The 15,580-nt window shown below is 40.7% G+C and overlaps 1 protein-coding gene across 13 annotated transcripts in view; it reads left to right on the top strand.

Annotated features, from left to right (window-relative positions):
• Positions 1 to 15,580, top strand: part of nrxn1a (neurexin 1a) — a 57,568-nt gene that overhangs the window by 15,470 nt on the left and 26,518 nt on the right. For 7 of the 13 annotated variants that reach the window (XM_072372894.1, XM_072372901.1, XM_072372898.1 and 4 more), the window contains 7 exons: positions 5,714 to 6,015; positions 7,114 to 7,137; positions 9,015 to 9,176; positions 11,003 to 11,074; positions 11,397 to 11,621; positions 13,191 to 13,338; positions 14,760 to 14,890. In XM_072372894.1, the coding sequence (XP_072228995.1) occupies positions 5,714 to 6,015; positions 7,114 to 7,137; positions 9,015 to 9,176; positions 11,003 to 11,074; positions 11,397 to 11,621; positions 13,191 to 13,338; positions 14,760 to 14,890 (1,064 nt within the window). Of the gene's footprint in view, positions 1 to 5,713; positions 6,016 to 6,059; positions 6,754 to 7,113; positions 7,138 to 9,014; positions 9,177 to 11,002; positions 11,075 to 11,396; positions 11,622 to 13,190; positions 13,339 to 14,759; positions 14,891 to 15,580 lie in introns of those variants that run through there. The other 6 variants (XM_072372904.1, XM_072372902.1, XM_072372900.1 and 3 more) reach the window with 2 other exon arrangements.

Raw genomic sequence — 15,580 nt, 5'->3', positions numbered from 1 at the left:
GATCTGCATCTTTTAAGCACTGATTAATGCACTGAGAATTTTTTTTTCATTTCGTCGATTAGAGCTCATTATTGCAGTGGTTTATCAACAGAAACCCTTCAGCTATTCCGAAAACCAATTTACCATTTAATACAATGAGTATTTACATTTGTACAAAGTCAGGCATGAGTTGGCAATATACTAGTACAGTTTTTTAGAAACTCAGTCTTGAAATAATTGCTATTTGCAGCCAATTAGTGACATGACCTATGATCTACCATATAAAATATCATGAAATGTCATCGTTGCCTCCAGTGACACCTTCAAAGCTGATCATCTATTTACAGCTACAAAAAAAAAGAAGAAAAAGGAGAACTACTTTGATTAATCTTTGAAACAATAAAACATCAAATCACTGTTGATTAAGAGCTTTTGGTTCAGTTTGCCTGCACTGGTATTTCAAATTGTATATCTAACAGTGGAATATGAATGCCTTCATTTTAACAACAACAAAAACTAAATAAGAGATCAAAATTTCAGGAAGCCAATCTGTCACTAGTGTCCTGACAGTAATATCCTCCTCTACAGTATTGCTCCCTTGGCTGCGATGTGATAACCCAATCGGTTTCAAAGCCATATCTCTGAATAGAGATGGAAACGGCAGTGGTTTAGTGAACTTGACTTTTAGTGAATGAATTTTCTCACTTGAACATAATATAGCAGATATGCATATGTTGGAATATATTTGCATACATTTCCAACTCTAGTCATCTACATTTGTATACTGCACAAGTGTTTAGTTAATCCACCTGTCTGTTATTAAGAAAGGATGCCTTCGAGCTGGTTTAATGCTGTGTGTGTGTGTGTGTGTGTGTGTGTGTGTGTGTGTGCGTGCGTGCATTTGCGTATGTGTACGGTCTGAGAGGAGCTGATAGCAGAACTGCATGGTGGGCTAAAAAAGAGGTGCAGGGGAATTGCAGTGTGCTATCTCAAGAATGACAGGGCTGCCATGATTGAGGCTTGCTACACTTGGATTTAGATACACCAGCATTTTTCTCTTTTTCATTCCATCCCAGATTCTCTGCAACTCCTTTTCCTTGTCTCGCCTTTCTATCCCTCTATTTAGCTTTTTCCTCTCTTCCATTTTGCGTTCCCATTCTCAATCAGTGTCTCCATTTACTCTTTCTTTATTCCCTCTCCTTTCAAATCCCCCCTGTGTGTCTTTCCCTTTCCTCTACCCTGCATCTTTCCACCCTGCTCCCTCTATCAGGTGCGTATAATGAAGGCTCCCCTGATGTGCTCCCAGCTTCCATCCGCCATTTTGATTCAGTACAGCTGTCCATGATAATGTACTGTTCACTCAATCACTCTTTCTCTCCCTTGCCCTCCTTCTCCATCTCTCTTCCTGTCTCCCTGAAAGACACATGCACACATTCGTATTTGCTGGAGCCCTTGTAACACAGTGTTGCCATGGAGATGACAAATTAGTATGTGAAATGTTGAGGAGGAGACCCATGAGATGAGACGAAGCCACAAATGACATACACACTCGCCATATGTGCACAAAGACAACCCAAAATCCATGTGATGTGTGTTTGATCATTGGAGGGTTGTTACAGTTGCAGCTGGTCCCTGAAGCAGCAACCATCAGATCAGTTATTCTGTCTCTCCCTCCTGCCTCCTCACAGATGGCTTTGTTCATTAGAGTAGTGGTGTAATGACAGGCTTTAAGGGCTAATGCCAATCATCTTTACATCCATTCTTTTTCCCACTCCTCCTATAGCCCTCATAATTCCTATCTTACTTGTGTTGTATTTTCTGTTATTTCTCCACCCCTTTCAGTCTTTTGCCCCTCCTCTCATTCTCATCTTTATTCTCATCATTTTTTTCCTGTCTCGGCTCTCTTTCTTCTTTCTTGTCCTTGAAAAAAAATTACACCACAGTTCATGTGTGCTTTTATTGTAAGCTTTTATTATGACCTGTACTTATGACTCAAAGATAAGTGATCTCAAGCTGCTTTGTGAGGGAAAATCGCTGCCGGACTCAGGTACCCTGGAAAATTAAGCTATAAAAATGCTGTCAAAGAGTGTCAGCCCCAACCATGATCTTTACAGAATGATAACTTGCCGCTGCTTCTTCAAACTGACCAAAATGTGTTTGTACATGCTTCCAAATAACACATAGCATCCTCTTCCTGTCCCTTTTACTTCTGTAATTTAAAAAGCAGAACAGCAAGATGCAACAAAGGTGACTCAATCCAACCTTGAATGAATTGTGTAAAAAGTGCTTTTGTTACCTAAACCAAACAAAGAAACAGATAAATATAGAATAAAGCAAAGCAAAGTGATCAAAGAAAGGTGCCAAAATCTTGAAATTAAATTCAAGACCACAGTTTTTCAGACTGATAACTGAGAAAATGCTCACCAATGTTGTTTCAGAAATACTTGTATGGGTTGCATCTGATAAGGGGACCCAGTGATTTATATGGATATTAAATGGAGGACTTGTTGCTATTGACATAGCATAGGCTCATGATCAGGAAGCTGTTTGAGGAGAGATTTCTTTGCACATACAAAAACGACTTCTAGACAATGTTCTACTTGCTGCTGAAATGTCTTATTCAGATTATCAATCTGAGCCGTCTTCATCAGACAAAAAAGTTAAAGCACATGAAGGTTGCACTATATGAATGTTGGATAGATTGAAACATTGTGTAAGAGATTTTAGCATGAAACTAAACAATGTCTGGAGTCTGAGGAAAGATTAAAAAAGTGTTTGGTTAAACAGCTGCAACTAGATATTGTTAGTTAATATGCCAAAAACATCTTTTCTGTTTATATATTTAACTATAGGTGGCATAAAAAAGAAACAAGAAGCAAACCCTCACGTTCCAGGAAGCTTGAGCCAGTAAATACTAAACAGATGAATTATTTAAACAAAACTATTATTGAGGTGAGCGTTAATTTGCGAGTCAATTGATTCAGCGATGCCAAACAAACGAGAAGAAAGGATAAGCTGCATTTAATATGCTTTACAGTAAAACCTTCCAGAGAAACAGTAACCTGGTTTGAGGGAACTGCTTTCTCCTCTCTTTCATTCATTTAACTTAATCTAATCACGTTGTATTGTGAAGATCAAGGTCTGTTTTATAAGAGGCAGAGAAAAGCTATTGCTGTCAGATTGTAAATCCAATCACACCACTACATACTATTATTCTGTCTTAACGTACAACACACAAAAAAACGTAGTGTTTAAAATAAACGTGATCAATTTCCTTTTTTCTGTCGTCATTCTGTGTTTCATTTCATTTCTTCCACTGTACTCCTTCGCTCTCCGTCTCCCTCGCCTTGATCGACAGTGCTTTCCACAGGATGAAGTGTGACATGTGGTGTGTATGTCAGTGTCTGCCTCAGTGTTTACTCTGAGCTAATACTGACTCACTCCATTAATCTGAGCTACAACAGATCCACTCCAACCTGCCCACTTGAGAGCGAGCATGCTTCTGTGTGTTTTAGGTGTGTACGTACACCAACAGCACGCATGCTCCACACATGGTCTTCTTCTATGCGTGTGTCTCACCCCGTATGCATTTCACTGTCTGATTTCCGCGTGCAGTTGTGTGTGTGTGTGTGTGATGTAATAGAACAAGGAGCAAGTGTTTGCAGGCCAGAGCTTCCAGATCGATGCAGAGATGCTTTATGTGCTCCTGTCTGGTCTAATGACGTGTCTGTAAATTAGCAACAGAATGGTGGAGCACCACACTGAAACCTAATGGCACCTCTGTAAATTACCGCTTGAATGCTGCTGGACGGCTGCGTGTGTTCTCATTGTGAACAGCTTGCCCCTCCGTCTTCTCTCTCTGGCACCTCATCTACATTTATCTGCGTGTGTGTCAGTGGATATGTGTGATTGTGTTAACATTTGTGGCTGTTCTTTCCGCCTATGTGTGTGTGCTTCCCTCTTTCTCACTCTCGCTCCTCTCAGTAAAGACTAGCCCGAGGCCCCGAGTTGGTAATAGCTTTTCTGACAGCAATACACCAATATTTACAGAGACCAGCACCCACACACATAAAAAAGCATAAAGTCGTCGGCACACACATACACTTTTAAATGCTTGAATGCAGATATGCACACATGGTTTTCTTTTAGCAGCATGCACACACACACACACACTCTTAATTAACATGCTGGGAGGGAAGGAATCACACACTAGGGGGAACTCGCACACATGCTGGCAAACAACGTGTTGTTTCTCACTCGAATATTGGCATTCACAGTTTTGTTTTTTCCTTTTTTTTTCAAGTCAAGAGAAGCAAAGAAAGACAATTTGCCACAATTGGCCTTTGAATTGTGATATATTCTCATTTTTTTTCCTTCTCATTATTTTCTCTGTGTTATATTCACTCAAGTGCGGCCAATTCCATTTCAACACTTCTCTCTCTGCCTCTCACTACCTTAATAACCTATTACACTTCAGTCTATTCATTATGTGGCAATTCCCCCACCCTGCTCTCCAGCAGTTCCTCAGCAAGTGTCTGTATGCAGCCTCACCTATAGTGTGTGTCATATGCTCTGCTGTTCATCTCAGTATTATACGCTACAAGATGGTGGTTATGCCGGAGGCTCCTCAGAGCAAAGAAAAAGAGGCCAACACGATGTGCAGAGGGGAATGGTGGCATGAGGCCAGAAAGGAGGTGTTTGGGACGTAGCGATTGCTGTGAGGAGGACACAGGAGCGGATGTATAGGAAGGAAGATGCTTTGGTGGGTAGGGGGGTTGTGGGTGGGAAGGAGACAGATAATGTCGCCTCTGCTCGTTTATGCTAGCGAAATGCTATGATCGTTTTTTCACGCAGATGTGTGTGTAGGTGTGCATTCCTCTGCCCGTTTGCATATACGGATGTGCACTGATGTGTGAGTAGGTGTGAGATAAGTAAGTAAATGTGAGTTTAAGGATGATGGATTGCAAAACCTTGGTCTAGTGTCCTTGGGGGTCACAAAGGGTATGCAAGGTAAGTTGCTATTGGCTGTCTGCCTGTTACTCTGAATTCTAATTGGCTACTCCCGCCTGCTTTGGCTGCCATGGTGCTTTCGGGCTGCTGTTCTTCATCTTCATCGTTTTTGCCATCCTTCTCAAATTCCTTCTAACCCTAGCTGCTACTGCACATACTTACACTGAAGCACACATTCTGGTTTTTAACAAACATCGTGAAATGAGCCATGTTGTCAAACAAGACCACATCACTTTAGACTGCCAGCACAGCTGTTCTCTCAAAAGAGAGGATGGCAGGTTTCATAACGAGTTTGGAACGCTACACACTCACGACTGTCTCTCTCATATTCACACGGTTTAATCTCTAACCCACATGACTGATCAAAGCTTGTTTACCCACCACACTATGGTACGATTAGAGGTATGAAGGGAAGTGTTTCTTCCAAGTGCTGGAATCAGTGAGGCTTTGCTTGACAATAACAACATTTTCAGGATCTTAAAAGATATGTTTTTGTACTGCACATCAAAATCAAATTTAACCAGGACCAGCTGAGATTTGCTTTACTCGGCTGGCTCTGATGAACACCCACTGTTTTCATCACTGAGCATTTTGTGAAGAGCAGCGTGGGAAGAAGTATTATAGCTTGGATATTGTGCTAATCACTAGATAATGTTCAACAACAGTGTAGCAGTTTGACACTTCTTTGTTCTTTCTCTCTGTTTTCTCCTCTCCCATTCCTCAGCTCGCGAGGAGTATGTTGCCACCTTCAAGGGTTCTGAGTACTTCTGCTATGACTTATCGCCCAACCCCATCCAATCTAGCAGCGATGAAATCACACTCTCCTTCAAGACACTGCAGCGCAATGGCCTGATGCTGCACACTGGCAAGTCAGCTGACTACGTGAACCTGGCACTAAAGAACGGTGCTGTGTCACTTGTCATTAACCTCGGCTCTGGGGCCTTCGAGGCCTTGGTGGAGCCTGTCAACGGCAAGTTCAACGACAACACCTGGCATGACGTCAAGGTCACCCGCAACCTGAGACAGGTAACCAGACAACAAGAGGTAGAGGAGTGAGCAGCCAAGCAGAGAGGAGATGATAAGCCTTAAAAAAGGGAAAGATTTAAAGTTTCAGAGGAAGGGACAAAAAGACAGCAAGCGGCAGATGGATGAATGGATGGAAGTTTTAAAAACTGTCAAGCAAAGAATGAAATCCCTAACACTTGATTGCGTGGTGGTGCTTATCAGAATTATGATTTGATGCTCTGTTTTATATCAATTAACATCTAAACCTTTTGTTTTTATGACTGACTGAGAAAGAAATCTGAAAAAAACATCACCTGTGGCTCTTGTAAATTTTGTTGGCATCCAAGCTTTTTTTGCCCCACTGATGTCCATCTCTCCATGAAGTTAATGCCACCAGCTCTCCAGTCGAGAACCAGAGGCAAGAGAACTATGAGCAAAAAACTGATGAGAAAAGGGTAGACTCTATGATCACTCAAGGGTTTATATATTGAATTGATTTATCAGATTGATGTGTTTGTCAGTCAAGGTATTAATGTGTTTAATAGTTTTAGTGTGTATTATACTTTGGTGAACCACAGAGACTGCTGCAGATGTTCCAGAGGCAGTGGGCAGCTGAAAAGACTAATAATCAATGCAGAAGCTACCGTCAGTGGTCTCTTGTTCAACTGCAGCCATGCTGTGGTAGTAAGAAAGTATCTGAGGTTTCGGTCTTAGTTTACAGTGGGTTAACCACCAGACCAGCTCTGCTTTCACCTCTAGGTGAGTGCTTTTCAGTCAAGTGTGTGCTTATGCTTGAGTGTGTGAATGAATCAGAGTGGGAGTGAACAAGAAATCATTCAGGATCACTAGCACTCAGGTGCTTGTAACTTACCTGTGCCCTGCCTCTACCGTTTGCCTGTCTGTACTAACTTGACTACTAACTTTACTAACCTGCTAGTGAAACTAACCACCATCCATGGAATGATTCATTCTACTAACCTAACCTGTGCCCTTCTCCTAGCGAATCCACTCCAACCAACCTACTAACCTCACCAGAGGCCTTCTAGCTTTCCTTTTTTTGTTCCCGAAGTTGTTCTGTTCACAGTTTTTTGCTTTCCTTTCTCCCCCTCTCCTACAAAGCACTCAGGCATTGGACACGCTATGGTAAACAAACTCCATTGTTCGGTAGATATCATTCTAATTGTTTCTTAGTTTGGGTTTTCCCCGTGTCTATTTCCTTTTGAATCATAGACATCAAAACTAAACCAATAAAAGGATAAATGCGGTTGGTAATCTTTTACGCTTATAGAGCCCGTCCCCCCTCTTTGCCAACCACTTTTTTTCTGTAAATCCCCCCTTCCCCCTCCCCCTCCCCCTATTTCTATTGTTTTTTTCACCCCATCACTCTGTGACTTACATGTAGGCGTGCACAGATTGGCTCATCCCTCACCTGCACGCAAGTGACGAGCCCCACCCTCCCTGCATGGTGTGACTCAGAAATCCTTCCCCTCTCTGACTGGTCCATAAAGTGGATAGAGAGGTTCCTTCTCCCTTCTTTTTTAATCTTCTTTTGATTTTTCGTCCTACACTCTGCCACTGCATGTTCTCCATGGTGCCTCTGAGTCATCTTGTCTTTTTGTTGTCTTTTTTTTTCTTAAGACTCTACAGTCTCCTCTTTGCCAGAGTTGCATGCAGAGAGAGGAACAGGCTGCATGTTAATATATTTATGTGTATGTGTTTATGTGGAATGAGCTGTATCCCATCTAACACCTGTGCGTGTGTGTACATCAATATCCGTGTGCTCGTTTGTGCGTCATCCCATTCAGACTCGCTGATCCAACAAACCCCCCCAGACCACAAACTTACTAACACCATCATCACAACTCACCCTAACAACACAGTAACATAACATCATCACAACTACTAACAGCATTGAAATCATTAACCCTAACCTCAGTAACCCAACACAGCTTGGCCTGACACAAGTAACATAACTTTGACTGCTAGCAGTGCAACAACTAACCACTACTAACAAGTAAATAGTACTAACACCTATTGTAAAGCACGAAGATGCCTGTGGAGACTTACTAACACTTGACTGGCTGGGCAAGTTTGCCTGGCGATGCTAAGCACTGTCAGTGAAAGTGAACTGTATTGTAGCAGAAAAACAATGTGCTCACAATTTTTATGGGCAGTTGAACATGGTCAGTTATGTACCGAAGAGTATCTTAGTGAAAATATACTACTAATTGCAACTTACATGTGACAGAACGGGATCACAGTGACAGCTAAAAGCCCATGCACGGGCCATTAGGCCTACTCAGCAAAAAGAGCTGATTAAATTATAAGTGCACCAGTGTCACTGAAGGTAAAGCATTTAGAAATGTTATTGTTTGTATGCTAGGAAGTTAATCAAATTGCATTTTCTACCTCAGCTGTAAATGAACTTAGAGTCTGAGGCATAAAAATAGTGTGGCTCAGTCACGGTTCATGTAACTTACAAGGCAATCTTTTTATGCTTTAGTCTGGTTATTAAAGTTAGTTCTATACAATCACTGGATAGAAAACTCGATATAAAGAGTTAGAAGCAACTTTTGGTGGCCCTGAAGCTTTGGGTTTCAGCAAATACAAATCAGTCATACACAGGAATTAGTCACCATCCTGCATTCTAGGATTGCTTTTTATAGACTGAAGATGGTAGACTACATACTTTGATAAAGGTAGAAGATGGTGTCTTCCGAACAGCAGGGAGAATAATAGAAGGGGGCATTTATCAGTGTGTAGCAACATATTTTAATGACAGTAATATCAGTAGTTACACTTCACAGTAAGCACTGATCCAACTGCACTAAATCAAAGTCCCAACAGCTGCACAACTGCCCAGGTCCCAAAACCAATCAGGCCTTTTCCCCACCAGAATGCATATACACTGGTTACCAGAGTAACGGGGGCTAATTTGGCTGGTCAGCGCCTAGCTAGTGCTTAGCGCTGCCTTTGGTGTGAGTATATAGCGTGTCCTTTCCCTGTGCTTTGTTATGTAGGTGACGATTTCTGTGGACGGGATCCTGACCACAACGGGCTACACACAGGAGGACTACACCATGCTGGGCTCTGATGACTTCTTCTACGTGGGAGGGAGTCCCAGCACTGCTGACCTGCCCGGTTCCCCTGTCAGCAATAACTTCATGGGCTGCCTCAAAGAGGTGGGAAGCATGCTTAGTAATCTGTTTGTGCCTCCACATAGAAAACTAACTATGGTGGACAATATTAACACAACAGTACTGATAATTTACATGAGATAATACTCTGCAACTATAACTAAAGCAACTAACATTGTCTTTTTGAGAATTAACCATCCACAAAAGCATTTCTTTCACTAAATGTATATCAATTCTTACATTTGATTATTGCCCAGTGTAATTCATACTTATGCTGCATATATTTCTGCACACGACACAAGTCTTTCTTTCGATTTCCTCCATTCCATTTTTGTCAGGCATCACGCAAACATTTTACACGTTTTCTTTTAATGCGCACACATGCACAGAAATCTTTTGGCAAACAGTCCCAGACACACATATCCTCCCCAACATCAGACGGAATCAGTGATGAGTGTCGTTGAGGGAGTAGATACAGCGCTAAGCACTAACATGCTAATTAGATACGCCACAGAGATGCTCCATCCATCCGCTCTGCTTGAAATGGGCCACAACACAGCAGCAGAAAATACTCACGACACACTGATGAGAACACACTCATACACATGCTTGTGCACTTTAACACACTCGTAGTGTGTATACACACATGCACATGTGTGCATATGCATACATGAGCAAATGTCCCCAAATATTCGAACTAACAGACAAATAAGCAAACAGTACATATAATTGCACATCTCTTTAATGCACTTGATAGCACAAAAACTTTACATCCTTGTACTCGTCAAATACATACACCATCGAAGTTTCACTTTCACTTACACAAATTCACCAAGAGGCATAAACACACAACCAAGCAAGCCGACAGATGATGTGCCAAACAGAGAGCTATCTGTATCAGTGGTGAATGCACTCTGTGTTGTTTCATTAAGACTGATGGTGTTTAAACAAGGCTGCCACAGTCAAAGTGAACCCTCCACTGGCACATTTACATATTTAATATGATGATATGATAATCCGCGTGAGCAAATTAAGATGTATGCAGTGAATCACACGCACGAACAATCACAGCTATAACAATTTAGTGTATTTGATGTGGCGTAGGCACACTCCTCCACACACATTTGTTCCCACATGGTAACACCACTTTGCAGGAGTTATTATCTTCAAGAGTCCCCTTCCTTTCCTGTACATATCAGCACAAACGCCCATGACTAACAAAAACATGAAAAAAGGGGTGAAATGTGAACGTGAAGTTCGGTGTTGTTGCCCACAGGTCATGTTAGTCGGTCTGGACTAATAAAGCAGAGTCTGTGTGTGCTTGTCTCTCTCGGCATCAGAATGCTCCGCACAAGCACGCTCTTTACACTCAAGCTGCTCAGTCATAAGGCAGACTGTGTCAGGGAAAGGAAAGAGAGAGACAGCAAAGCAAAGAAGATAAAAAGTGTAAAGGCGATCATGCAAGAGGCAGGGTCAACTAGGATGTTTCAAAATAGGAGGTTGGAGTGCTTCACTGCTCCCAAGATTGCTGTTTTAGCATAAAAATACTAGAACATATGTATGAGAAAAATAAATTTCATGGGTTATTTCCTGGGTAAAGAGATTATCAGTTATATATTTATAAAAGGCTGGTTTCCGCATATGCATAGTTTTCCTCTCCTTTTTAACAAGGGAGAGTCTGTTTAAAGCCTTTTTCTTCTTTTTTTTGTAGAGAAGCACTGAGTAGACTATTGTGTGCTAAATTAATGGTAAATTAAAGAGATACAATGAAATAGTATTACTACTGGCAAAAAAAAGGCAAAATGGAAGTTTTCTTTCATTCAAAAATGAATTCAGGTTTTATTCTTTCCTTTTCATCTCCTCCCCTAAAGGTGGTGTACAAGAACAATGATGTACGGTTGGAGCTGTCGAGACTGGCAAAACAGGGAGACCCAAAAATGAAGGTAGGCGCTTTCAGCAGCATGTACATCTTTATTAGTAATGTATTATCCTCTTAAACACAGAATACTTTTTGTTATCACAAGCCCATTTTGGGTCTGTTGAGACTTAAACTGTAAGGATTTTGACTAAATGGGATTACATTTTTGAGAGGTAGCCACACTCTTTCACACTTTTTAGTCAGTTCACAGTTGGAAGCGGGCTTTTATTTTAGTCTCAGACTACAAAGGAATCATTTTGGCTGTGATTTTCACTGCAGTGATTTGACGAACCAAACCTTTCAGTAAGAAAATCTCTTAACATTCAGTTTTCTTTCATCTACCTCAGGTGAGTGGTGTGGTCTCCTTTAAGTGTGAGAGTGTTGCGACGCTGGACCCTGTGACCTTTGACACCCCAGAGTCTTACGTGGCACTGAGCAAGTGGACAGCAAAGAAGGCAGGATCCATTTCATTTGACTTCAGGACCACAGAGCCGAATGGGTTGATGCTTTTCAGCCACGGCAAACCTCGACAACAGCAACGCAAGGACCCACGTACCCCTCCTACTGTCAAGGTGAAAAATATGTAATTTTACAAAAGAAAATCAAAAAGAAGAAATATATATTACTGGTTTTGGGTTTGGAAAATAGAGTAGGAAAATTAGCATATCCAGGATGTATGTGCAAACATGGAAAGCCATAATTACAATATATCAGTAAGTGCAGAGCTCAGCATCCTTCAGCAAACTCACATTAACAGGTAAGGTATTCCATTAATTAGTTGCTCATCTAGAGGATACTCCAGTGGATATAATAGAGGAATCTGAGTGAATATATACTGCACTACGCAACAGTGGCCATGTCATTCAAAATTCTATAAACCAAACATAAATGTGAAAATAGTCTGAAAACAATTTTTCCTGCCTGCACTGATGATGTAGCATTGATTTTTGTCCAGAATGTTTTTAACTTTAACTTGTATAGAGACTCAAGAGGTCCTATCGTTGTTTCATCACCCTGACCCTGGCATGTAACACAGTATGTTCTGTAAGAAAACATCACAGAGTGCATAAAGCTTTTGGCCGCATCCACGGAAAGACGGTGTCTGAAATTGTATATTTTAGTTTAATTCATTTTTCAATATGCTAAGTGAAGAATTTAATCCAGTATCAGGCCAAGGCATTTAGAATCATAGATATTTAAAACCCTTTAAAGACTGAGGTTTAAGTTTGGACCCATTACTCCCTAAAAAGATGCAACAATAAACAGGAGTTTATTTCATAAACCCTTTTATATTCCAGATGGTTAATCTATAACCCTCCTAAAGGATTCCTAAAATAGCTCTCTTCTAAGGCATTTTAGGCCTCTTTTAAATCATCCTCCACCTAACCAACTGAAGCAACCCCAGATCATAATGCTGCACCCCACAGGTGAGTAGACAATAAGCATGATGGATGCAGCTCTGCGTGAGGAGTTAATCTGAACTAATCAGTTTACATGACCTTTATCCATCACTCCAATGTTAAGGGGTTTTCTTTAGGCTATTCAGCTGTTTGGTCCCAATACCTAGATTGTATTCCCTGCAATGAACCTATAGAAATGCTCTTACATTCACTATTAAACATTGCTATGAGTTCTATTGTTGCAACATGGAAATGACCTCTGACCACAACCAGCTACATTTCTTCCATGAAGGTTCACCACTATCCCTCTCGGTTTTAAAAATGCATCGGACAGTTCTTAACCCACTTTATGTTCCAGCAACCTCCTCAGTTGTTTTGTTTGCTTGATGCAGACCAATAATTTGACCTTTTTGAAGTAAAGAAACATCTTTTCCCTGACCACAGGAAGTGTCATCTGATATGGTTATTTAAGAAAGGAGATGCCTCTCAGTTGAGGTTAGATAACTTGTTGCCAGCTGAAATATCAATTACTGCAGTTATGTACCAATGGAAAGCTCTCACTTAAATGCTTAATTGCAGGTGGTGATATTTTTTTTTGCCAGGCAGTTTAAATGTTAATAAACCCCCAGTTAAACTGAACAACACTGCACAAAGAGTCTCATACCAGCAGCTGTACTAATTTGCAGTCATTGACCCTGCATTTCACAGAATACTGAGGCTGTGTGTGTGTTGAACATATAGGTGGACTTTTTTGCCATTGAGATGCTGGATGGGCACCTTTACCTGCTGCTGGACATGGGCTCAGGAACCACCAAGACCAAGGCCATCGACAGAAAAGTCAATGACGGAGAATGGTACCATGTTGACTTCCAAAGAGATGGACGCTCAGGTACGCTCTCCCAGCTGTAACGACAAGGTTGAGGTGGAGAATGATGACTTGGTTTATTGAAACATTATAGCCAATTTGTATCTCTCTTTGATAAAACCTTTGTTTACTGAATCAGATTTTAAAGATTTTGCATTGATCATTTTAATACAATTTAGATACAGGAGTACTGATTATTTTATATGATCACTGGGACTATAATTCCCACATTTGGTTGTCAGTTGTATTAGAACTATTATATTTCTCAACAGCATGACCACATTTGCTACAACCCCATGCTGCCAGTCAAAAACACTGTTACTAGGTTTATTGACAATTTGCATAATTTGCATAATATCTTTGTTGCACACTGCAAAAGTATTTTCATCAACTGAGTAGTCGGTAGAGCCTGGTATAATTACTGTTCTCGGTCTGTTAATTATAGTCTAAGTCTCTTTAGTAGTAGTAGTAGTAGAGGCTGCCAGTACTCTCAATGGGGGTCTTGTTTGTTTACTGTAACTGTACTATTGTCTAAAAATAAATGTATTGATGATTTAGTGGTGACAAAATATTGTATGTTGCACTTTTAAACCAGCTGGAATTGGCAGAATTCTAGAAAAGGTAACAAAAAAAAGAGCAGAATTTGAAAAGCCTCTCTCCTGCAGCTCCTTTTTCCCAGCCTTCCCTCTCTGTTCTAGCCCCCTTCCATTTTATTAGCATGGCATTCGCAAGAGCTTCATTTGCTCTAGAAATGCCAATGGCAGAACCAGAGGCATTGTTTGGCTCTTTTGGGACTTATCAGGGACAGTTGCATCATTTCAAGTTTCAAGCTTCTAATAATTACCTGCATAGTAATTACCGGCATAGTCCAGTTTGAGATTTTGGCTATTAAGAAAACATTTAGGGGTGCAGCTGCAGATGCCCAGACCTAACTAAATCTAAGCACAACTCTCAAACCTTACTCATCTGGTAAGGCTCTTCTTTTTAACCCATTTATTCCATGTCCTGTTATTTTCTTTTCTTTGTACTGCCACCTCACCCGATATGTTCTGAAAAGACCGCTGATCGGTCAAAGTCTCCCATCACGGGCTACATTTTCCAAAGCAAGAAAACAAACATGAAGAGGTACAGAAGTCTACTTTCCTCTCAGATCGCTGGAATTACAATATGCGGCAAATTTTTGCCCAGCGCTACCAAAAAGTGACTGCCCACTCCAGTTTCAAAAGCACGACCTAATGACAACAGTCTGTGGAGTTTTGAAATTTCAATTGCCTCTGATTATAAAAATGATGTGTGGTGATGATGACGAGGAGCACAGAAAAGGGGAGAAAGGATGATGATGATGGTAGTTATAATGGTGGCAGTGGTTGTGACATTGATGATTGTGATGAGTACGTTCCAGCTGAAGGTCATAATGATTACTGTGGTTGTTTTGATGTATTCAGGAACTATCTCGGTGAATAGTGTAAGAACAGCATACACAGCCCCAGGAGACAGTGAGATTCTGGACCTAGATGATATGTTGTACCTCGGAGGGCTGCCTGAGGATCGTGCTGGACTCATCTTCCCCACAGAGGTCTGTGTATTGCTGTTGTGTCCGCAGTATGTCATATCATGATTGATATTGCAGCTGCATCAGTTAGATGCTTATTTAATTAACACAGAACAGTTTGTGATCATCAGTTAACGCTTCAAGTCATTTTCTGAAAGAAAACTGTGGAACATTTCATGGTCCCAGCCTTTCAAAAAGCAGAATTTGCTGTCCTTCCTATCTTACATTAAAATAAATATTATAGTATATTGAGTATTTACATTTGGAACGGGCTAAATTTGTCAGATAAATCAAGGCCTAATAATTCTTAAGTATATTAAGTGTTTTGGTTCCTGGTTCAGATCCGAGCTGGGGCCTTCCTATGCAGAGTTTGCATGGTTCTGCCCGTGTATGCGTGAGGTCTCTCCGGGTACTCCAGTTTCCTCCCACCATCCAAAAACACGCATGTTAGGTTGATTGGTTAAAGTTATTTTGTTTTGTCTACATAAAATTGTGTCTAATCTAATCTTATCAGATTAGATCACATTAAGTATTCAACTTTTAATTATTAAAACAATTGATAATCTCATCGGCACATTCTTTACAATCAGTATTTGTTGTTTTCAAGTAAAAGTGTAAAAATATGCTTCTTTTTTAAAATAATGCCATAATAAAGTAAATCTCAGTAAATCTTAGATATAAACCTTTAGAATAAACTAACACTCCTACTTATTA

The sequence above is a fragment of the Leuresthes tenuis genome, unplaced genomic scaffold (assembly GCF_036924035.1).
Source record: "Leuresthes tenuis unplaced genomic scaffold, fLeuTen1.0.hap1 SCAF_20, whole genome shotgun sequence".
NCBI lineage: Eukaryota > Metazoa > Chordata > Actinopteri > Atheriniformes > Atherinopsidae > Leuresthes > Leuresthes tenuis.
This window is presented reverse-complemented; position numbering and strand designations above follow the sequence as displayed.